The sequence below is a fragment of the Colossoma macropomum genome, unplaced genomic scaffold, assembly GCF_904425465.1.
Source record: "Colossoma macropomum unplaced genomic scaffold, Colossoma_macropomum, whole genome shotgun sequence".
NCBI lineage: Eukaryota > Metazoa > Chordata > Actinopteri > Characiformes > Serrasalmidae > Colossoma > Colossoma macropomum.
The window spans coordinates 24,760,695-24,785,853 of NW_023494791.1; the positions used below are offsets into that span (position 1 = coordinate 24,760,695).

General features: G+C 39.9%; 1 protein-coding gene across 1 annotated transcript in view; it reads right to left on the reverse strand.

Moving 5' to 3' along the window:
• The window catches only part of LOC118810643 (adhesion G protein-coupled receptor A3), a 194,847-nt gene that overhangs the window by 23,893 nt on the left and 145,795 nt on the right, over positions 1 to 25,159 (reverse strand). The window contains exon 15 of the mRNA XM_036574580.1: positions 672 to 799. Within this exon, the coding sequence (XP_036430473.1) occupies positions 672 to 799 (128 nt within the window). The remainder of the gene's footprint in view (positions 1 to 671; positions 800 to 25,159) is intronic.

The window sequence follows — 25,159 nt, forward strand, 5'->3', positions numbered from 1 at the left end:
TTGAAAATGCCTTGTAGCTCTTTGATAATTTAACCAGTCTGAATGAAGCTATATATAACTCAATTTCTGTAATAGGCAGAAACAATTCTTCTATGAGGAGACTCTTGCATATGTGGTGCTTTTTAGCATAGACAGACAATAATCAAGCAATGTTGATTCAAATAAAAGGTAGTGAGGTAAGCTGTTAGGCTAGCTGCTTGTCTAAGAGCTGATTTACACTGCCATAGCCTTGTTTTAGGCAAAAGCCAGTGTGTGCATGGCATAGGGCACCCATGTTCACTCTGACGGCCAGTCTATTTTAGTTTGTAATGACAGAGCAATATTGCTGGAACAGTAAAAAATTTTCTCAGTAATATAAACTATGTACTTTTTTGATTACCATTCTACGAATGACCCAAAGTTGGGGGCACATGTCAGCCCCACCCCCCCCCAGCCACTCAATTTTGCACCAGTGCCTATAGAAGCTGTAACAGCCTTGAGATGAATCTTCCAGTAAAAAAAAACAATGACATTCCTATCACTATGGCAGCTCTCATTGTAAGTTTATAGAGAATAACTGGACAACATGCATCTCCATAAGCGCCATTCACCAAAGCCCCAAAAGCAACAGCTTGAACAAAAGGCCTGTAAGACTTAGTCATAATGAGAGAGGATGGAAGCTGCTGGCCTACCTGTGATGCACTATGTACGTGATGATGGAAGCAAAGAGGCAGAGCAGCATGACAGCAGTACACGCATATACAACCGGGTGCAGGAACTCCCCCGGGTATGGAGGGAACGACAGCACCTTCTTCAGATCCTAGAGAGAGAGACATAGACAGAGAGAGAGAGAGAGAGAGAGAGAGAGAGACACTCTGAGTATTGAACTGTTTTGGCAGTGACATCATCAAGGACAGCTTGGCATCAGACAGCAGACAGAGAGAAGCTGAGTAACCATGACAGCAAAGCAAATCAGAGCCAATAAGAACTGAGCATGTGAGCAAGGGCACTCACTCAATCCTGCTTATCTGACAACAATAACAACAACACCAGCAGCACCATCACAGAGAAGAGCTCTACACACATATGTGAGTAACTGTTCATACAGGTATTACAGTAGAGAGAGAGAAAAAGAGAGAGAGACAGACAGACTGACAGATAGACAGACAGACAGGAAGAGAGAGCATCAGCGCTTTGGCAGGACAATCTACATCTGCTTGCCACAAGATCAGGGACAGATAGTGTGACCCCCCCCACCAAAACACATAGACAACACACATACACAAGATTTACAGGAAATGTATGATTTACTATTATTACTCTCAAACAAAATAGAGAGTTATTAAATATGTAAATGCTGTAAATTGTTCATTGTTCCTGTCTCTGTAAGAGAGGGACAGAGAGAGAGAGAAGAAGAGGAATGAGAGAGAGAGAAACACAAGACAGAAAGATGACAGAGTTTGCATAGTTTTGAGTTGGATTTTAACAATACCATATGCTATTTTTTCAAAACAATAAAAAGCATTAGCTAAGAACCATTTAGTTAGATGGAACATATTTGTGCTTCATGTCAATCTTTTCATCAATAAAGGTGCATGATAGAGTGCACAAAAAATACTTTGATCTCTCTGTTCCAATGCTTAAGAAGGACACCACAGGATTACTGTTGGCATTATATCCATTATAGTACAACAGGACTATTATATACATCTTATAAAAAAGCACAGAGTATTAAAAATATATACTCATTTACAAGCAGCTGTTTATTACGCTGAAATAGGCAATAACCAGAACTCACCAGCAAGTCTATGATCTTAGTTGCCAAAATCATCTTAGTACATTTAGCTGACATTGGGTAATCTGGCTTCCACACCAGGCTCTAATAACAATGGGGACTCTTAAAAATAGCCAGGCCACAGTCTGGCCAAGCTTGATGAGCATTACAGAAACATTTTACAAACCCTTATATAGCAGTTTGTTCCCACAGTCTGTCTGCGTGCCTTCCAAGCACAGCCAAAGGCCGCAAAGGGCATACGTGTCTGTCAGATTAGGACTGACACTCAGCCAGTGAAAAGGATCACCAGCACTTGCTCTGAATAGCCTACTGAAGCAGCTGTGTGATAAGGTTCAGTGACAAAGCTTACTGACAAAGCCTACTGGAAGGTAGCCAGCGTTTGGTCAATGCTACACCGTGCCTTTGTGCTATTGTATCTACATTCTCCACAGCAGCTCCTGCAAGCTCAGTCAAGTGTTTCACAGCTTGGGCTCGGTGTAAGTGGCCATAAAGGTCCTGTGAGGGGCTGACCATGGCTACAGGAGTGTCACATACACACATAGGGCAGTCCACCTCCATCAGTGTGTGGTGGGCCAGTGGAGTGTAAGGCTGACTCAGGCTGAGTGGTTTGGAGTCAGGCCTGCCAAGGGCCTCAGGAGCTGCGAGACCCACAAAAAGAAATACAAAGGTGAAGTGTGGCTCACTGACTGGGGTTAAGCTCCAGAATACAGCCGAGAACATCACAAAAGACTAGGAGTGTAACGATACGCATACGCATATGCATGTAAATCCTTATAGACACGTTACTGTTACTGGCTTAATAAGAACATTGCATTGCTTGTGTTACTTATACTTCTTTAAGAGAAATAAATTCGTTGATGCATTTAAATTGTAACTTGCTCTAGTTCTATAGATTACCTGTGCCTGTCCTTGTACGTAATTTGCAAAAGTGTGCTGAACAGGATTTTTTGGACAGCGAAAACGCAACATGAACTCACTTACCAATCACTGTTATTCCTGTTGTTGGCATGGTGACAACCAAGATGACGGATTGGGTGATCCAGCAACTTGAACTTTTTCCACAAATATGAAAAGGATTTATGCCCTCTGTGTCATCACAGTTGCTGTTAGCATCTCCAAAATCAACCCAAATGGGACTCAAACTGGGTTACAGAGATCCAAGCTATATGTGAAACCTCTCAAAGTTCTAGCTGATGAAAGAGGCAGTGAAACTCACTATACTCGTTTTGCTTTGGAAGTTGGCTTACACAATCTCTCTGTTTGCCCATTTTGTGCGTAGCAAATTATATGTTTTTGCACTTATTCTGCCTTTTTGTTCAAAATTGGGGAAAAAACCTTTTGCAAAGGGTGTTTTGTGTGTAGTTTTGCTATAAAAAATTCACATAAAAATATTTCGCATTTTCATGTTGCTTATTTGCATCAAGTTTACTGTGTAATGGTCTTCATGTTTTTGGTTCTTCAAACTGTGATCAAAGTCCTGCAGCATTGCAGCACACATTAACTCAAGGAAAACCTAGAAAAATTCCAGGAAAGAACAATAGTAGAAAAAAGGTAGAACAAAACTCCTCTAAATTTTTAGAGGAGTCTACAATAGTGAAGTCTTGCAAAATGCATGACCACAGATTAGGCTAAAATAAACAGTTTTTGAATCATGTCTTTATCAAATTATTCATTTTTGGAAGGACAGTCCTTCTATTTACTCAACACATACCTTTATTTTGATGTGTTTATAACCTAAATGCTGTCTGTCTAGCTGTGGTAACAGCCAGTGTTGAATAAATCACATCTTTTATATGCTAATAAATCAATTACAGAGAAAAATGGTCTCCCGTAGCATGTCAGAGCTCATGTCATAGAATACAGCATCTAAAAGGAAATGCATTGTTGTTCTGGGACATTTCTTTTATTAAACGTTCTCACGGAATGTCCATGGTGTGGCAAGATGTGTTTCATGTTTGGACTGATTTGACCTTAAAATGTCTTTAAAACTATGTCAAAGATTTAACTGGGAGCATAGCACATCTTTCTCTGGACTTTGCTACCCTTACAATTAATGTAGGAAGCAACTAAAAAAGAGATTCTACATTTAAGAAACCAAGTTTGAGATTCTATTTTTGGGAGACCAACCTGAACTCAATCAGCTACAATAAGGGAAATATGGCTCAGGTGTTGGCAACTCTTGGTGCCTTTATGTTCAATCAGAAATTCTGTAAATAGGAGCTCCTGACTCCTGTTGAATGTTGCACCTAACCTCTACTCTGTCATTATGAAGGGTGAAAGCGTGTTTTCAATGGTTTATGGTAGGCAATTCTTTCTTTATTTAACAATTTTAAAGTGTAATTTCTTTCCAGTAGTCATTCATTAGGCCATAAGCATTAGTGTATATCTGTTATTACTGGTGACATTATGTAGATTTCTTAAAACAGGAAAACATATTTAGAAGACACCAAAATACATCAAGCTAGCTAACTAGATAACTTGGGCAATCAAAGTAAGTTTTCTTCTTTCACAACAGCTTTCTAATATCCTCCATGTTTCCATTCAGTGATCGTTCAAGGTCAGCACAAAGTTAGTGGCCAAATTAACTTATTCCCAAAATTAACAACAATTTCCCAATACCCTCTACATGTCTGACTACAAAGGACTTCAACATGAAGACATCATGCCTTGAACATGAAGGCAGCATCTCTTGGATTCTTTCTCTGTGTCTCTTTCTTATCTGTATCTTCCTTTTCTCTTTCTGTGCAGTGATGGGTAACAGCCTCAGATAAGTCTAGCCTAAAAGTCATAATAATTATTACCACTGTATTACATCATGACACAATCCCAGGCTTCATTACCCTGCTCACAGCTCACTGTTAACACTGCAGATCATTCCAGCTGAGCTCTCACAAAAGTCGCTAAAGCCTATCACTATGTTAGCCTAGCCAAGCAGCTAAAGCTTATTACCAACCTCAGCCAATAGCCAAGCAGGCAAAACCTCACACTTTGTCCTAGCCAGAATGTGGAAACCCCTCCGCACATCAGAGCAGCCTTGGTGCTGAACGTAAGCCTAGCTGTGGCACAAGACCCTGCCACAACATTAACGAAGCAATACGGCAAAAGCATTAGCCTAGCTGCTTTACTAATCCCTGCAATCCTCACTAATACAACCGGGCCAGCATTAGGCACACTGAAACCAAGCCTGCTGCTGCCGCTGCCATTCTACATGCTCATTATCCACACTGTCTGATCCAGGCCTTGCTAAGTCTCAGTAGCCTTAGCCGTCTCCAAAAGCACTGAGTGCAGAGACTGAGGGGGGTTCGGAGTAATGGGACAGAGCAGACAAATTATTTTGAGCAAGAGAGATAGAGGATTTAGGTTAGGAGGAACAGAGAGCTAAAGAGAGAGAGAGAGAGAGAGAGAGAGAGAAAAGAGAGAGCTACAGAGAGAGGAAAAGAAGAAGAAATAGAGGATTTAGGTTTGGGAAGGGAGAGGGAGTTAAAGAGAGAAAGGAAGAGAGAGGGAGACAGATATAAAGAAGCACACAAAGTATTCTGAGCAAGTTGGTTCGATGCCAGCAACATGTTTCAAAAAAGATGGGGCAGGACAACGACACACTGGCAAAGTTGTGCAATAAAAAAAAAAAAAGAACACCTGGTGGAACTTCTTATAACTAATTACATTATTTAGATTTACTGGCAACAGGTCAGTAATGCGATTGTGTATAAAAAGGGCATCACAGAGAGGCTGAAGAAGTAAAGATGAGGAGGGGTTCTCTGTGAAAGACTGTGCAGGCAAATAGTACAACAATTCAAGAACAACATTTCTTAACATAAAATAGCAAAGAATTTGGGGAGTTCATCATCTGTGGTACATAATATCATTAAAACAATTCAGAGAATCCAGAGGAATCCCTGTATGCAAGGGACAAGGTCAAAAAACAATATTGGCTGGCTGTGATCTTTGAGCCCTCAGATGGCACTGCGTTAAAAACAGACATAATTCTGTAGTGGAAATCACTGCATGGGCTCAGGAACACTTCTGAAAACCACTGTCTGTGAACAAAGTTTGTCGCTGCATCCACAAATGCAAGTTAAAACTCTATAATGCAAAGAAGAAACCACATATAAACAGGATTCAGACACGCCGCCACCTTCTCTGGGCCCAAACACATTTAAGATGGACTGAGGTGAAGTGGAAATGTGTTCTGCAATCCAATGAATCAATTTTTAAGATTTTTTGAAATCATGGACACCGCATCCTCCAGGCATAAGAGGAGAGGGACCATCCGGCTTGTTATCAGCACACAGTTCAAACGCCAGCATCCGTGATTGTATAGGGGTGCACATGGTATGGGGGACTTGCACATCTGTGAAGCCTGAATGAAATTCACAAGTTGATTTTTTAAAAAAACAATAGCATTTCTCAATTTCAAAATTTGATGTCTTTATACTATTTTTCAATTAAATATAGGGTTTTAAATGATTTGCACATCATTGCATTCTATTATTTTTTACATTTTGCACAGCGTCCCAACGAGAGAGAGAGGGATAGAAGGAGAGAATAGAAAGAGGAGGAGAGAAATAGAGAGGGAGAGAGACAGTCACACGGAGAAAGAGTTAGAGAGAGAGAGAGAGAGAGAGAGAGAGAGAGAGAGAGCATTCAAGGTGAGCAAGAGAGGAAGAGAGGATTTGGATTTGTAGAGAGGGAGAAAATATATACAGTAAGATATAAGGAGAGAAAGGCAGAGGGAGAGACAGAGACAGTGACAGTCACAGAGAGGGAGAAAAAGATATTTAGTGAGGGATAGACGAAGAGAGAATCGGGAGGAGAGAAAGAGAGAGAGAAGAGAGAGAGAGAGAGAGAGAGAGAGAGAGAGCGAGCGAGAGAGAGAGAGAGAGAGAGAGAGAGAGAGAGAGAGAGAGAGAGAAGATAGATTGGCACGAGTGAGGGCAAGGGGAGAGAAAATGAGGGAATAGTGGGAGTTGTAAATATTTATCTCCACAAACGAGGCAGGGGATTTGGTCTGAGCTGTGACACACACAAAAAGACACACAGAGAGATGGAATTACACACACATCCACACAGCTCACACACACACAGCACCGGCTGGTCCAGAGATGAAAATCCTTTGGCTGGCTGCCCGAGCACTCGCAGGCTTTATCATCCTCACAGTGCGGTGAGGAAGCTGGAACTGAAGTTAGCAAATCAAACCTCGTGCCATCAAAAACGCAAAACCCAGCAGACGGCACATCAATACATCTCACCAAGAAACCAGCACTGAAAGCATTACACTTCACTACTACAGCCAGAGCTGTACTGGATCCATCTGCACTAACTGAAAACGCAGCATGCGGTATATGACAGAAATGTTATCTGCTCGAAACATGCCAAGGTTTCATCTGCTAAGACTTCAATATAGCACATGCATCATATAAAACAGATCCAGTAGGCTCTATACCTGTCATAGCATATGGATGACTGCTAGAAATGTTTGACAAAATAAAGTGATGCAATTGATTCTATGTTATATAATTCTCACAGCCAATATAACCTCTTTAACCTACAACACAGCAAACCTTGATTCTAAAAAGATCAGAGGACCAAAGAGTGGTGCTATGACCTTCAACAAGGACATCATTACCCAAACAACAGGCCAAAAAAAGACCTTTTTCCAAAAACTAATTAACGAATAAAGGTCCACAGAAAGCTCTCACTGGGGACTTCACTACTCAGTTGAGAATAAAAACTCTGTTAATGACAATGTTGATCTTTAAAGTTTTAAACCTGAACTAAAAAAGACAGAATGTGTACTATATATCCTTTTTAACTGCAAACAGATATGTGAACATGAACATGTGCACACAAGCACACCCACACACACTTAATTTGACAATACAAGCCAATTTAAATGACCTAGTAAATAAATTGTAATTGCACTTAACTGAAAATATCCCTATTGAGGCAAAACTGAGGATGTGGTTTGCTAAAAAAAAGTGAGATTTATCCAGGGACACACACAGCAGGAAGAAATGAATCTGTTTCACAGCAGAAACTCTCATGAACACTCAGTGAAGTGCTGTTGGGCAAAAAAGGAGCATATAACAGCAGAAGCACTAGACCTACATTTCGTAAAGCATCGTGAAACAGGCCTTCCTTACAGACATTACTAAAGAAATACTAATTCATAAACTCCTTCGATGCATGAACAGAGCTGGGAATGTGGCCCCAGGAGAGACTTTGTGTAACAGTTCTCAAGGTGAGACAAAATATCACACCACATAAACTTAAAATATATTTTATTGTATTATATTTAGTGTGGAACTGTTAACTGGTGTAAATGTAGTGTAGTGACTCTTTATCCTGCTACTGGTGACCCACGGCACTGCATAGTTTAAACTGTTCTCCAGCCCAACACACCAGATCCAGTTCATGAAGGGCTCAATAATGAGTTGATGAGCTCCATCAGGTGTGTCGGAATAGCTGAAATCGTGCAGTGCTGTTGGCCACCGGGAGCAGGATTAAGAAACACTGGTACAGTGATTTAGTATTGCTGCATTTTAAAACTCTCAGAAGCTTGCATGATGGAGTATCAGGCACAGTTACAGAACAAAATCGCAGAGTGTGCATTAGAAACAAATAGGGGTGCACACATCGGCACAGTGCACATTATGCAGGCAGGCAAAAAAGTACTTTGTTCACACCTCATGCCTACGCAAACCAACCCATACTGGAGAGCCATTAATGTTACTGTTGGTATTTGAAGTGGAGGCAGATTTTTTGACAGTTTGGAAGTTTAATAATTTTTTAGTGCATAATTTTCTCAACATTAACAGACATCCAGCATGCCAACAGCAGCACAACACATAATCTTGCAAATCAAACTTTGGCCTGTCATCAAAGATACTGTGTTTTGTTGCTTGGCTTGAGGCCAAGAACCACCTCATTTTAAAATATTTGGCTATTTGACCACAGAAACGCGTAACTAGTGCTTAATTTGTGCTGGATCCTGCAGGAACAAGATCTGGTACCTGTAATATTTGGAGTGCCTGTATTCTGCAACTGATTTATGTGGATACAGAACCTCTGAGGCATTTGTTTGTACTAAATTAAATAAAAAAGTAATATTAATAAATAAACTTAGATTAAATGATACTTATTTATGTGTAGCCTCCTTTCCAAAAAAACCCAACAGGCTCATTATGTGGATGGTAACTGCAGTCCTAAGCAGTATCAAGTTATCAGTCACATGTTTTATAAGCTCAAACATTGGGAGTGCTAGCCAACTGCAAGGTTTGGAACTGGCAGAAAAGACAACTAACTTTGTTGTCCTTTCTTAAAGAAGTAAGCATGCATAAGTGATGGAGCACAACAAGATGCTTAAAAAGGAAGGCTGAAAAGGAGGACAGTGATCTGCAAACCTGTGGCAAACCAGCATTAGCAGTGACGATGTTGCTAGTTTGCTGCAACAGCTAGTGATTCAGGCCTTTAGGGAGCACACTGACTCAAATGCACTGGAAATTCCTGATGGACTAAAATAATTGTGGGTTGCTGTGAACAGCATTCCAATCGCAAGTGCAGACTGTGAGCACGGTTTCTCCCAAACGAACCTGATTGCCAATCACAGCGTGTGTCTATACACACTTCCACATTATTGTCGCTTCTGTTTCTGAAATTTGTTGGCCCACCACTCGCACAATTCAACCCTGTGCCATATGTGCACTCTTGGATTGCTAAAGGACACCAAACTGCCACAGACAAGTAGAGCAAAAAGCGAAATTGGGTGGGGACTGTAGATGACATGACTGTGTTGTGGAGTAATTTGGATAATTAGACAACGTAAGAAAGTCCTTTTTCACTGATATGGGTTTTTGTGTTGTTATTTTTGTGTTATGTGGTTTAAATGGCATGATGTAGTTATGAAGGACAGCATGTTCTGAGAAAATATTGTGAAGTTAAACATATTGTGTAGCTTAAGCCACTGTAAATGTTCACTTGACACGTCCAGTCCTTCTACAGCATCACTGATATGTTATGGTTGCAACCCTGTGTTGTACTGTGGTCATCATAGATTTAGTCTTTTTAAGGCATTGAAAGTTTCTGTATTAGGTGGAGCACTTAGGGCACTGCTGTGTTTATATGTTGCGGGGACTTTTCCGTCCCTGCCCACTTGCTGGATCACCTCACCCTCGGTGTTCTGTTACGTCATGTTTTACAAATTAAGCACTGCAGTTAACAGTATTGCATAATCAGGATACAAAAAAGGTAACTGTATTCCATTACAGTCATGGAAAACTGACAGTAATCAGATACAATTCTAAAAGCCAATCTATAGATACTTTAGTATGTACTTTATTTTTATTGGCAGAACTAAGATCTGCAGCATTTTCCAAAAGATACCTGAATCAGGCATTTACCCTGGTTTTTCATTTCATCTGGCTCTACAACAAGAAAGTGATCTGGAAATCTCTTTTACTCCCAACAGTCTGACTAACTGTAAATCAAATGTTTGCTAACATGCAGATGTTAATATGTGTAAATGATCCTTATTGGTAACTAAAACAATCAGCTCCCACTGCTGCAGCTACTGAGAGCTGAGGGACTGTCCACAAATTATGATCATCAAAATCTAAGCATGGCACACCAACATGAAGCTTTATGAACGAATACAGGACTTTTAGCAGATAGAGCACAGATGATGGCAATGACAGTGGGTACCTACTTGGGCAGAGCGAATACTTTTCCATTGGACTGATCTGTCTCAACACCATTGCACCAAAGGGTGTTCATACGGATGTGCAGATAATGAGTCAGAATGGAACTAACAATATCCCATTAGCTGTGGCCACCTTAGCTAACTATAGATTTCATACATTGTGTGTACATCTGAGGCTGAGACTACACAATAACGGCCGTTGTGCCACTGAAAGCTGTCCTGTTTGGTGGGATCCTTTGACTACAGCCGAGAAATGCATATTTGTGTCTGAGAAATTGAAGGACTCAACTGGAGTATTCTTTGAGAACCACAGAATATAACCAGGCCATACAACATTACAGAAATTCAAAAAACCTACAGTTATTTATCACTGAACATGGCTCATTAAATAAATGTCAGAATAATTGAGAAAACTGTGAACATATTAAAGTTATGTTGGACATTATAGCTTTTTGTGTAAAATTAGTTTAGTAAAATTAATTAGTTGAGTTCTGACTTTTGTGTTTCAGATGCTTTTTAGTTATGGTTAAGTTACTACTGCGTTGTAGCCACTGGCCACGGGGGTCAAATTCAGGGCTAGGCCCACCAGTGAATTTATTTGCTCTTCCAAAATTACACACAGCAGTAGTGTAATCAATGAACAGCGTCAGTGTTGTTTTAATTACCTTTTCAGTCAATGCCCGCTATGTAAGTTAAAAGTGAAAGTGCGTGCATGCCATTGCATGATGTGACACAGCATGCTACGAGTTTTGTTATATAAATATATGTATATTTATATATATATTTTAGTTGTTTGTAGAAAAAAATTGGATTTTTCTTGATGCATCAGTACAGATCATTCCATGAATTTAATGAATTTTATATGTAAATGAGATGCCACAACAATAGGTACCTGATCCAATCTGGGAGGTGCTGGAAGCAGATCCAGCTTGTTTCCAGCACAAATTAAGCCCTAATTACGTCATGAATCCTTTTCAGTACAGCCTGCTCTGGTCATCTCAAACGTTCGTGAGAGAGCACAAAAGAGGAGTCTTTGTATACCAGTGCAAGCAAGGTCTCTCCTACCTGGGATGCGGCCTTCACTGTGAGATGTGCCTAATTCATACAGTTTGCAGCGATCACATGAAGGCTTGAGACATTATCAGATGCATGTGCAAAGTGCAGCCTAATTGTAGTCTTCATCCTAGACCACATGAGCCATCTTGCGTACCTAAAAAGTTCTCTGTATGCAATGAGTAGTTAACTAGACTGTAACTGCATTTCCCAAAAACTCAAGTGAGGGTACAGAAATTCAAGCAATGTATACTTTTGGACTCCTATTAGAACAAGTTCAGCAGGGTATGATGCTGTTATGTCAGCTGGGATAGGCAAAGATTGAAGTAGTTATTAGGATGATGGCTGTGAATTTATCTAGAAATTCAATTCACAGAAAGCCAAATGCTTTGTGATCATAGCTAGCAGAGAACAAAATCTTAAAGAGCCACTTTATTCCCATGCAATAAAGCAGAAGTGCCAAAGAAGCCTGTCCAAGCTAACAACTGGCTTCTCCAGAGTGGAGCAGCTTGGAGTGGTGCAAGGCTTAGACAGGTTTTATTTGAATGGCTGTGGTGTTCCAGGTTGCTCTAATAATACTCTCTCTGATATGCCAACTCCGTATGTGTACAGTCAAGCTACATAATACAAACACAGTTACAGGCAAGACGCTATGGAAAGAATAATAGCTGTGCAAAGACTAGAAACTGAAAAAAAAGTTTGAAAAGTTCATATTTAAAGATATGACTTCAACTCTCCATGAGACAACTCACTAAAAAACAACATCTTAAATCTGCTTGATTCAAATGTACATTTTGTTTCCACATAAATAAACTTACGTCAACACAATCATTGGCCAAAATAAGTAAACTACAAGTTAAAGTGATACTAATACAATGTATTCTATTTAGTGGAAACAGGGTTGGTAAAAGAAAAGAAAAAAGACAAAAACTATGAAACCTTTTCATTACTCAGTTGCAGAGTATATTTTCATTATTTTTGGGCTTGTTTGCCTATTTTGCAAAAGAGAGTTCATTTACATAGTCTAAAAGTAAAAATAATTCAACTTTTATCAACAATTTTTCAATAAAGCAACAATAATACAGGCAAAGAAAAGTTAATGGTTGGATTATCAAGTCAGTAGCATTATGGCCTATCGATGTGAACCATGTCCCCCTAAAGTTTTCAGCCTCTACAGTCTGTTATTTACTTTGTTGGAAAAGTGCTTAGACCAAATCTTATTTCAACAAATCAGCAGGGAAGATGACACATCCCTGATGCAGGTCATCAGGGCCATGGGAATGTTTTTGTTCAGTGGGTGAGAAGCAGAGGACGTGTGAAAGAAGCAGCGGAGCTCACATTACTCACATTTTTACACCACATCATTTCACTCCACTGTCCTCTACATGTCATCTCCATACACATGTCCTTCAAAAGCTATTAGCCAAATGGACTGCGCCAGAGCAGGGTGCTATGAAGGGGAGAAGTGCTCGGTGGAAACTGCACTAATTTCAGTACTGCTGCATTAAACACTGTCAGAGAGAAAGCTTTTAAAAGGCATCGTCAGTTCCAGTGTTACTCCAACCAGGCATCACAAAGAATTTGTAACAAACGACAGGGAAAAGTGAAATGTGTAGAAAAACCATATGAATTCTTATGAAGGGGTTAGACACTGTAATCCTACCTATAGCTATATCTATTTAACCCCCACTGCAATGACCATAACCCCATCCACACCTATGACAATAACCCCACCCACTGCTGCCATAGCCTCTCCAATAGCTCTGACAACAACTCCATCCATAGCTGCTATAACCTCTCCCACAACTACAGCAATAACCCCATTCATAGCTGCCATAACCTCACACATATAGCTATAATAAGCAATAAGCTATAATAAGCAATAAGCCCACACTGTTAAAAAATGAATGAGGACACTAGAGCTGACCAAACACAAACTTCTTGGTTTGGTCAAAAAATCTTCTAATTTACTGTCTTTCATTCTGCATCTCAAGTGAACAATAGAGAATGTATGTTTTTTACCCAATTTCCGCACTACCTGAGACTCTTTGCGTCACACAATCCCACCAGGCATTTTCACCTCTTGAGCTCACAGTTATGGATGGTCATGGTACCACTGGGTTTCAAACTTGCAACCTCCAGGTTGGGGTGAATGCTTAGTCCATCGCACCACTTGAAAGAGCTTGAAATTACTTGCCCATAGCTGCCATAACCTCATCCACAGCCATGACTATAACCTCACACATAGCCATTCCCACAACCCCACCGACAGCCTTGACTATAACCCCACACACAGCCATTACCATAACCCCACCCACAGACATGACTATAACCCCACCCACATCCACTACCATAACCCCACACACAACCATGACTATAACCCCACCCACATCCACTATCATAACCCACCAACAGCCATGACTATAATCCCATACACAGCCATTACCATAACCCCATCGACAGCCATGACTATAACCCCCAGACAACCATGACTATAAGCCCACACACAGCCATTACCATAACCCCACCGACAACCATGACTATAACCCCACACACAGCCATTACCACAACCCCACTCACAGCCATAACTGTAACCCCAAACAGCCATTACCACAACCCCACCCACAGCCATAACTATAACCCCATGACTGTAACCTCACCCCCAGCTGCTGACATAACCTCTTAGACAGCCGTTACCATAAACCCACCAACAGCCATGACTATGACCCCACCCAAAACTGTTACTATAACACCACCGACAACAATGACTACAACCTCACCCCCAGCCATTACAATAACCCTGTCGACAGAAATGATTATAACTCCACCAACAGCCGTCAACCTAACCTCACCAACAGCCGTTACCATAACCCCACACACAGCCATAACCATTACTCACTCAGAACTGTCCATAAAAAGCTTCATATGAATTCTCAGAAAGATTATGTTGTTTACCAAAATATTCTAAAACCGGATAAAAGTAAGAAATCTGATTTGCCCTGAACATCAGGTACACCAATACAAAACCCCAATACAACTTAACTAATAGGTTTTCTCAATTATAAAACTCTACAAGAGCAAAATCATTATACAGCAAATCTCAGGAACGTAAAACAATAATCTCTTGCAACAAAGCCCCTTGCTTACAACATTAAATGCATAACAACTATGCTATTTTGACACTTTCTTCAATTGCAAGCGTTGTACAGATTCATGAAAAGAGTAGGAGTATGACATGTCAAAAGAAGATTCGACACATCTGCTGCTATCAGCCTGCCAACTCCCACCTTCTCTCTTTCTGTCTGTAACATTATAGCCCTGATAAGTCGATTATGATCTACAGAGGAACCACAGTGTTTTCACAACACTTCAAACACACAGCATGCCAAACCAAACCCACACTGCAGTCAGTCATACAGCAACAGTAATAATAACAACAACTAAAGTCTCAAAAGTAGCTTTCTGTTCCAGGCAATGGCATCACCTGGAAGAGCAGAGTCAAGGCAATGGAATCAGCTGATTGGTCAGACAGTCATTTTCTTCTAGCAAAGCAAATATTTATTGCATTCTTCATACATTATGCATGCAACCAATCAGACTGACTCTCCTCAATTCCACTGTGAAATTGTACTGAATCCAGATGTCACTGAGGAACTCATGTATGGCCTTTTTAAGGATGCTGTCGGTGTGTGAGAGATCACTGCCCACCTTTTATCCACTCCTCAATATACACACATAAAACTGATGTAATTAAACTGATATGTTAAAACGAGGAATCAAAGTGTACTTGGGATTAAAGAGGTTAATGCTGTATTTCTTTTGACTTTCTAGGATATAAATTATGTACAGAAGAGGTCAGAAGAATAAGCTCAGCATTACACAATTAAACACACAGTGGTGGACCTGATATATCTCTACTTGATGAAACAAGTTTGACTAATGCTTTATACAGTATTGTGCAAAAGTCAGACAACCACTGATTTATTTAATATTCTGTCAATACCGTCATTAAGTACAGGTTATTTATTTTCAGCATATATTTCTGAGGAGATTACACATAAGATAATCCACTTGCTTATAGAAGGAAAAAATCAAAGGAAAATAAGTGAAAAAAACAGGAGTTTTCAAAAAAGTTCAAAAAGATATTCTTTCCTGATGCTGAAAAAAATGAATAGCATGTATTTAATGGCTGTTTCTGGAAACTAAATATATGAAGGACGGTCTCAGTACTGTATTTGTGTGCATGTAAGTGTGCGCCTGGGTGTGCATAACACTGGGTTTAGATCACTCAACCAGTTCCTCATCTGTGACCCTCTTCCATTCATCCCCTCCACTGCTCTCTATCTGTATCTATCTATCTCTCTGTCTGTCTGTCTAGCTCTCTCTCTCTCAGCCTCCAGGCGAGGCAATGCAATCTCCTCTCCCCTCTTTGATTATGGAGTGTATGACACGATCTCAGCCAGTCCCATCTCACACACTGACAGCTCGGGTAGCTGCACCATTTACCACTAAGTGGCCTCCGTGTCCCAACGCAGTGCCATTTTCATGGCTAACTCTCATTAGGCGACTTGAGGGGGGGCCGCAGGCGGCATGCTGGGGCCTAATCTCAGTGCCCAGATTAAATTTCACCTTTGATAGTCCAGCGCATCGCTCATTCAGCCTGCGGGGATTACTGGATGAAAGGAACGCGATTTTAGTTAAAACATGACATCACACAGATCTGCATGTGAAAGTATAGCTCACAAAAAGGCATGTGGAGTATTTGATACGTAACATAAGAGAAGGTCCAGCATGACTAAATGCTCAGCACTGTGGTAAGATAACATGACAATATACAGACGTATTGTGATATAAATTCAGAACTTTATTTGTTTCAATGATTTTTTAACACTAAACGAATTCCTTTACACATCTATACTACTTAAACAAATTGTTTAAATTGAACTAACCTTAGGAACACCTATACAGCTACTTATTCATGTAATTACCTAATCAGCCAATTGTGTGGCAACAGTGCAGCACACAGAATCATGCAGATGGGGGCAGCAGCTTCAGGTAATATTCACAGCAACTATTAGAATGGTGAAATAAACATGATCTCAGTGATTTTGACCGTGGCTGGTGCCAGACGGGCTGGTTTGAGTATTTCTATTACAGCTGATGTGGATTTTTATGCACAATACATTCTAGAGTTTACTCAGAACGATGTAATAAAGAAAAAAACATCCAATGAGCAGCAGTTCTGCAGACTGTTGATGAGAAAGGTCAACAGAGAATGGCCAGACTGGTTTGAGCTGACAGAAAGGCTACTGTAACTCTGATATCCACTCTGTACAACTGTGTTGAGCAGAAAAGCATCTCAGAATGCACAACACATCAAACCCTGAGGAGAATGGGCTACAACAGTAGAAGACCATGTCGGATACCACTCCTGTCAGCCAAGAACAGAAAGCTGAGGCTGCATTGGGCACAGGCTTACCAAAACAGGACAGCTGGAGACTGGAGAAACGTAGCCTGGTCTGATGAATCTCAATTTTTCTGCTGAGGCATACAGATGGTAGGATCAGAATTTGACACCAATAGCATGGATCTATGGACCCAAACTGCCTTGTGTCAACAGTCCAGGCTGGTGGAGGTGGTGTCAAGGTGTGGGGAATGTCTTCTTGGCACATTCTGAGCCTGTTGATACCATCAATAATTGCTTTACTGCCACAGCCTATTTGAATACTGTTGCTGACAATGTGCATCCCTTCATGGCCACAATTTACCCATCTTCTAATGCCTACTTCCAGCATGATAATGCACCATGTCATATGTGGTTTCATGACCATGACAATAAGTTAAATGCTTGTCAGTATATATATATATATGGTGGCTGAGAAGGCCATATAGATCATATATATATATATATATATATAAGTTTGATTGATATGAATATAAAACTTTAATGATTCTACACTTCATTCAACTTTAGTCTACAGGAATGCATTCTAAATATATGAGTGTACTAACCTAAATTCAGTGAAAAGCCCACCGCGATCTGTTTGGGTTTGTGATTGTAATGTTCGGTAGAAGGCCACAGAGTTGCTGTGAGGTAAAATCAGACTCTCCTAAGGCAGGGTCAGTCTCTGCTCACACTGCAGCCTAATGCAGACAGAATGGTGTGACCTAAACATCCACTACCAGCTCAGTGCACATCCTCTCCACTCACTGAACATGCTATATTACTCACTGTGTCAGAGAGAGAGAGAGAGAGAGAGAGAGAGAGAGAGAGGGAGAGACAGAAAGGGAGAGACAGAGAGAGAGAGAGAGAGAGAGAGAGAGAGAGAGAGAGAGAGAAATAAATAAATGGGTACATAAAGACAGAGAGGAGAGAGAGTGATAGTGAGACATGCAGAAAAATAAAGAGATGGGGATAGAGAGGACAGAAAGAGGACAGATAGAGAGATACAGAAAAATAAATAAGAAACAGCGGGTGCGGTAAAGACAAAGGGAGAGAGGATAGAGAGATAGACAGAAAAAGAAAGACTGGGAGAGAGAGAACAGAGAGAGAGAGAGAGAAAGAGATAGATGCAGAAAAAAGAAGGGGGATACAGAGAGGGATACAAGAAAAGAAAAAGATGAGTCAATAAAGACAGAGGGAAGAGACACAGAAACAGAGAGAGAGAGAGAAATGAAAAAACATACAGAAAAAGAAAGCTGTGAGAGAGAGACAGAGAGATAAAAAGACAGAGATACAGAGGCAGAAAAAAGAAAGAGATGGGTAGGTGGAGAAAGAGCTAGAGAAAAGAACAGAGAGTGCATGAGTTTTATTTTTAATTCTCAGTCCACTGATGGAGAAATACTACACACATTATACAAATACTTCTCTACATTCATTAATTTCCTCAAAACCATATATAAAAATGCATAAAATCACAATAACGATGCTGCCATGCTCCAGCGTCCTTCACCCACAGGGTGCATTAGGGTAGAGACTGACGCACATAAGTGATTTCTTCTCATCTGAAATGATGGAACAAAGAGAATGGTCCCAGTGAGGACACTGTGTGTGAGGACTGATCATGATGCGACAGAAAAGAGCCAAGTGAGGCACAAGTCGCCCTCCTTTCAGACAAGAGCAAACAAAAGAGCTAATACAAGCAGTTTCCAGGAGTATAATGCCACCATAGAAATGAACAGGTGAAATATTGAAATTGTGAAGGATGATAAAAGCAGTCAGATAGTTCATTGTGGATGTTGGGGGCTGCCCTTCATCTACCCTTATCACACTCCTCGAAAAATTACAAGGGACTCATTTTCCCAGCATCGTTATCTGCTAGAGGAGAAAGTGGAGGACAGCATCACATCAATACTACTGCTCTAATTACAAGCTAGTGTTCTGCAAGCCACGTATCATCTCAAGATCACCAGTAGACACTCATATACACACAAACACACATACAATTGCACAAACACAGAGGTGCTTCAATAGCACAGAAGAGTGCAGATTTAAAAAAAAAACTGAGTATGTACAGTCTGTGGTCATTCATACATACGCTGTGTCCGAAACTGAAGGCAGCTGTCTTGATGCCTTGCTGCCTGTGTTGTCTCAGTGCCATAGTCAGTGCCTTACAAGGCAGCATTATGAAGGTACTTGCAAAATGTAAAAGAACAAAAGACCCCCTAATTAACCTCTCGGACCCCGCTGAATGTCTCAAAATCGAATCCTTCATAACCTAGCAACTATAACTATGCCCAGTATACCTCTGCAAAAGTTTACAATATGCCACAGCATCTGTAAATCTGAAAACTCACACAATTTTCCAAGAGTTTGGTGGAAAGAGATAACTGTTACCTATCTCTCAAATGGAAGACAGAAGAAGAGATGTGTAAGATCTCAGTTAATGTGTAGGCGAGCTCATTATCGAACTAGAAAAGAGCATTTCCAGAAAAAGGAATGTTAAACCAAACATTTTGCTGCCATTAAAGCATCAGCGCCACTACGGCAAGTGAGTTAGCAGCCAGCTAATGAACAACTACCCAATTTGAATATGTGTATTTTTTCCTGAACTTCATGGTTATTTTTGGTTTCCTGTCCTTTTTATCACACTTTATTTACTAAGTATATGTAAGATTCAGTGCGATGCTATTAGCTAGCTAGCACTCTGCATTATTTTATTTAATTTCATTTTTGACATTTGGCAGATGCTCCATGCTTCTAATGTTACAGAGTAGGCAAATGTAGTGTTAGGAGTCTTACCCAAAGATTCTTATTGGCATAGCGTGGTATGGCCTGGGAGAAGAATCAAACCCCAGGCAATAGTGTTCATCAACGCAATACTCAAAAATCAACAATTCTAGGTAGGTATGCTGGATTTTTTTTTAGTAAACTTTTACTCATAAACAGTCAGAATTTGAGTTTAGTATACAGTTAGGATTCAGCAATAGTCTTTCTTTAACAGGCTGTAGTATGTTAAAGCACAAGCTTTAATGATATAACAAGCTCCTTCCCTTCCAGCACCTGCTTTCTTCTTTCTCAACACTGTCACACACACACACATCTTACTCAAGGTTAAAGTGTGAGATAAACACACACTTTCTTGAACAACTGATTTGCTTTTTAAATATTTATAAAAACTGTTGCTTTTGTTATTCATTGGATTAAATGTTATTGTTTCATTTACTGGGCTGAAATATATATATTTTTAAGTATTTTTGAAGAAGAAATAAAAGACCTCCTCCCACCCTTGCCTGACTTCATGCTCCGTTTAGACACAGTTTTATAACTGCAACATAGACTCACTGTATATTTTGTTCTCTTATATATAAATATTCCTTTCTCCTATAGAATGAGGTTCCAGTATCATCACCATACCTTTACATGTAGTTGTTACCGTACCCACAGTAATCACCATAACCCTCAGTCATCACTATAATTGAACACCGACAGTTATCACCAGAGCGTAAAGTATACCTACAGCCACTCTCAGTCGTAACATTCAATCACTACAAAAACCCACAATCATCATTATGTTATCACCATCACACATGGTTACCACACTTGTGATATAAAAATACACTGTCTTCATAGAAACAGGTGAAGACGACGGGGCCATGTAATCGAATTTCACCAATACGGTTGGCAGTTCTAATGCAACGCTCTGAATTCAGTTCACGAAGGCCTTGCTAATTAGCTGATGAGCTGACTCAGGTGTGGTTAATAAGGCAGTGTGCTGAAGTCTGCATTGTTTTGGCCGGCGGGAACTGGGGCCTGACACATGTGGCCTAAGCATTGGCCCTATCATCAGGAGATCGCAAGTTTGATTCACGGTGAAGCTACAGCTTTCCATGGCCGGGAGTCCAAGATAGCACAACTGGCCCTTCCTCTCCCCCATCACTCAGCGCGATGCTAGTCAGTGCAGGCATCTGTTAGATGATGTAACAGAACTGGTGGTTAGCCTTTTTCTCCAAGCGCATTCAGCTGTCCAATAATGTTGCATTAGTGGCAGTTAGAAAAGATATGGCAGCTAGCTTCACATCTTGTGTTTGCCTTTGACATCTTAGCACAGGTGGTCTCATGTGATTGGGGGAGCCCTAACTAGATCACATGACTCGGAGGAAACTTGTGTTTGCCTTTGCCCTCCTAGCACTGCTGGTATCATGTGATTAGGGCAGTCCGAACTAGTGGGTGGAGCTGAATACGACTAAATTGAGAAGAAAATTGGAAAAAATCCTTAAAATAAACAAAAAACAATCACCACACTATAACATAGTCATCATTGTAACAATCACCACACTGTAACATACAGTTATCAAGTAACACAAAATCGCCACACTATAACATAGTTGTTACCATAACAATCACTAAACTATAAGTCATCACTGTAACAATCACCACACTATAACATAAGCCATCACTAATACACACAAATCATCACTGTAGCAATCACCATACTACGATATACAGTCATCACCGCAACACACATTCGCCACACTATAACATAAAGCCATCACTGTAACAATCACCACATTATAACATAAAGCCATCTCCGTAACACGTTATCGCCAAAATTGGAAAAAAAAATTAAAAAACAAAAAACAATCACCACACTATTACATAGTCATCTCTGTAACAATCACCACATTACAACCAACATTCATCAGCGTAACATTCACCACACTACAACATACAGTCATCATTGTAACACATAATCGCCATACTATAACAATCATTACTGTAACAATCACTAAACTATAACAGTCATCCCTGTAACAATCACCACACTACAACATAAGCCATCACCATAACACACAAGTCATCACTGTAACAATCACCATACTATGACATTTAGCCATCACCACAACACACAATCGCCACACTATAACATAAAGCCATTACTGTAACAATCACCACATTATAACATACAGCCATCACCACAACACACAATTGCCACACTATAACATAAAGCCATTACTGTAACAATCACCACATTATAACATACAGTCATCACCGTAACACACAAGTCATCACTGTAACAATCACCATACTATGACATTCAGCCATCACCGCAACACACAATTGCCACACTATAACATAAAGCCATTACTGTAACAATCACCACATTATAACATACAGCCATCACCGCAACACACAATCGCCACACTATAACATAAAGCCATTACTGTAACAATCAACACATTTCAACATACAGCCATCACCATAACACACAAGTCATCACTGTAACCATCAACACACTGACATAGTCATCACAGTAACACACAAGTCATCACTGTAACAATCACCATACTATGACATTCAGCCATCACCGCAACACACAATCGCCACACTATAACATAAAGCCATTACTATAACAATCACCACATTATACACTGACATAGTCATCACTATAACATAAAGCCACTACTGTAACAATCACCACATTATAACATACAGCCATCACCGTAACACACAATCGCCACACTATAACGTAAAGCCATTACTGTCCACATTATAACATACAGCCGTCTCCGTAACACACTATTGCAACACTAAACATAATATCATCATCTTCACACACAATTACCACACAATAATATACAGTCATAAAACATGTAGTCATTAGCATGCCCTAGACATGACCATAACCTATGGTTATTTTCATATCATGACATATAGTACTACTATGACTTTAACAGTCATAAAATATATTATACCACGCAACCCAGTCATCAAAGCACTGCAATATTCAGTCAGCACTGCACCATTACACACAGTCATCAGCGCACCAATAACCACTGTTTTCCCTATATATATATATATATATTTTTGTTTTCAGGGTGGGTGGCATACACTTTGCAGCTTGTGGGTCATTAGCGAGTAAACTATGTTCTCAGCACATTTATATTTAAGAAGTGCTTAAGTGATAAACTGATGAGTTTATTTATAATTGAATAATTAATGTGCCACTGAATCATGTACAGTTCATACAGGTCCAAAGAACAATGTACTTCAATAGAAATGTTTGTTCAATAGAATGCTTTAGGCTTTAGCAGTTCCTTACAACTCTGTGTATGGTTTAGACCAGAGGTTCTCAATCCCAGTCCTGGCAAACCCACACTATGCACATTTCTGTGCTTCATCTCACCTAACATACCTGATTCAACTCATTAATCATTAATAAGATCCTTGTGCTCTGGGTCAGACGCAAAGAAAACTGAGAAATCAGCAGGACTGGGATTGGGAACCCCTGGCTTAGACTACCAAAACTACAAGAAAGTGCAGGTTACATATGATATTGTTTATTAGAGCTGAGAAATACTACACAACATTCAATCGAAAAGGAGATCTCTTGCTGGTTATGTCACAACAACGATATGACAGAGGAAAACTACGCTATTCGATTTGGTGGATTTTTATGTTAGAAAATAACCACATATCTAAGTTTGCAAAAAATAAAAATAAAAAATAAAAAAAAATGCTAGAAAGCAAAAGTTAACCTGCCGTCTACAGTAGTGTACAAAAATCAGAAACCACTTTTATTCCATTTATTTAATTTCCACTCAAATTGGCCAAATAGTACAGGTTATTCACTGTTCAGCAAGAGGAAAAATGCAGAAAACATATTTAGCAGAGAATTACACAGAAGCCTCAACAACTAAACACAACATCAACATTTCAGTATTTGGAGTGTCCACTCTTTACCCTTATTTCAGTTTCCATTCATTTTGAGACACTTGCTTTAAATGTTTTAGAGAAATCTGCCAGAATATTTTTCCATGCTTATTGTAAACCCCTTCTAAGTTCAATCATAGAAGTAAGTTGCATTTACTGCTTCTCACAATCCAAGTAATCCAAACACATTCAATGATGGATGGTCAGTCCATTGTTCTGAGAACAGCAGCAACTTCTTTCTTTGATTTGCAGATTTTCTTCATTTTTGTCTGTTCCCTTTTCTCAGTAACAGCTTCTTGACAGCTACACATCCTTTTGGATGCATAGTGTTGAGTTGTCTTCGCACAGTGGGAGGATGGACAGACACAGTGATGTTGGTCTTTCCAAGTAGTATGGGAAACACTGATGACCATACAGCTATACAGCTGGAGGCAGGTACGAGGAGAATATTCTTAATGGTCCAGTGGCTAACCAGGAGCAGAAGCTTATTCTACCTGCTGTGTTAAAACCATTTGACTGATGTTATGGAAAGAAAACTATCTGGGTGTGAAAAGAAAACAGATTGTCCTTTTTTACAAGAGGCTTCTGATTTCATAAATGGCTGCTGCACAAAATCTGTCAGTAACTTTGTAAGGCAAGGTTTGTAATTGCATCCCCCAGATGGATGACAACTACAACTGTTTTCCTTATTAAAAGATAACAGTAAGTGCAGAGATATACTCATAAAACAGTCTCTCTCTCTCTCTTTCTTGCTCACTCAAGCTCTCTCAGTCACTCTCCCGCATACACATACATATATAATTACTTTAGGAAGAGGCCTCAGTACATTAATATGTAAGCTACTTAACAGACGTGCATCAGTTATTTAAATAACAATAGGTTAAAGCAAAGCAATTTGTATAAAAAGGCAGAGCAAATCGCTTCCAATATAATGCATTAGGCTAAGAAAACTTCTAATACTGTCATGTGCTGACTAAGGCAGTGTGTTTGCGTGTGTGTGCACCTGGTAATGATTAAAATTAATGACAGGCAGGCGAGTCAGAGCTCATTATTCAGAGGGAAAACTATCTGCATCATAGGACAAATTACTGGCATACTGCTATCTTCTGTGAGCAGTGACAAACAGGAAAAAGCGGAGACCACATAACCGACAGTGTCCAGTGAGCTAGAATTAGTGTGCACTAATGATTTGACCTATCCTCCAAAGAATTCTGGGGGACAAACCATGGAAATAATTACCTTCTGTTTATTGAATGCAAAAATATGCAGCGTTGTGGGGAAATATTGAGAAAAAATAATATGCAGAAAACTAAAAAACGACATAAAAATTTGCCACAATTATTAGATGCATACCAGGATGCTCACTCTAGTGTTCCTATAGCATCAGATAGCATTGCATTATGCATATCACAGAGATAAAGATAATTTGACCTTCTGCAGAGCCATCATATAGTGAGCACAGTGTAAGTGTTCTTTTCTG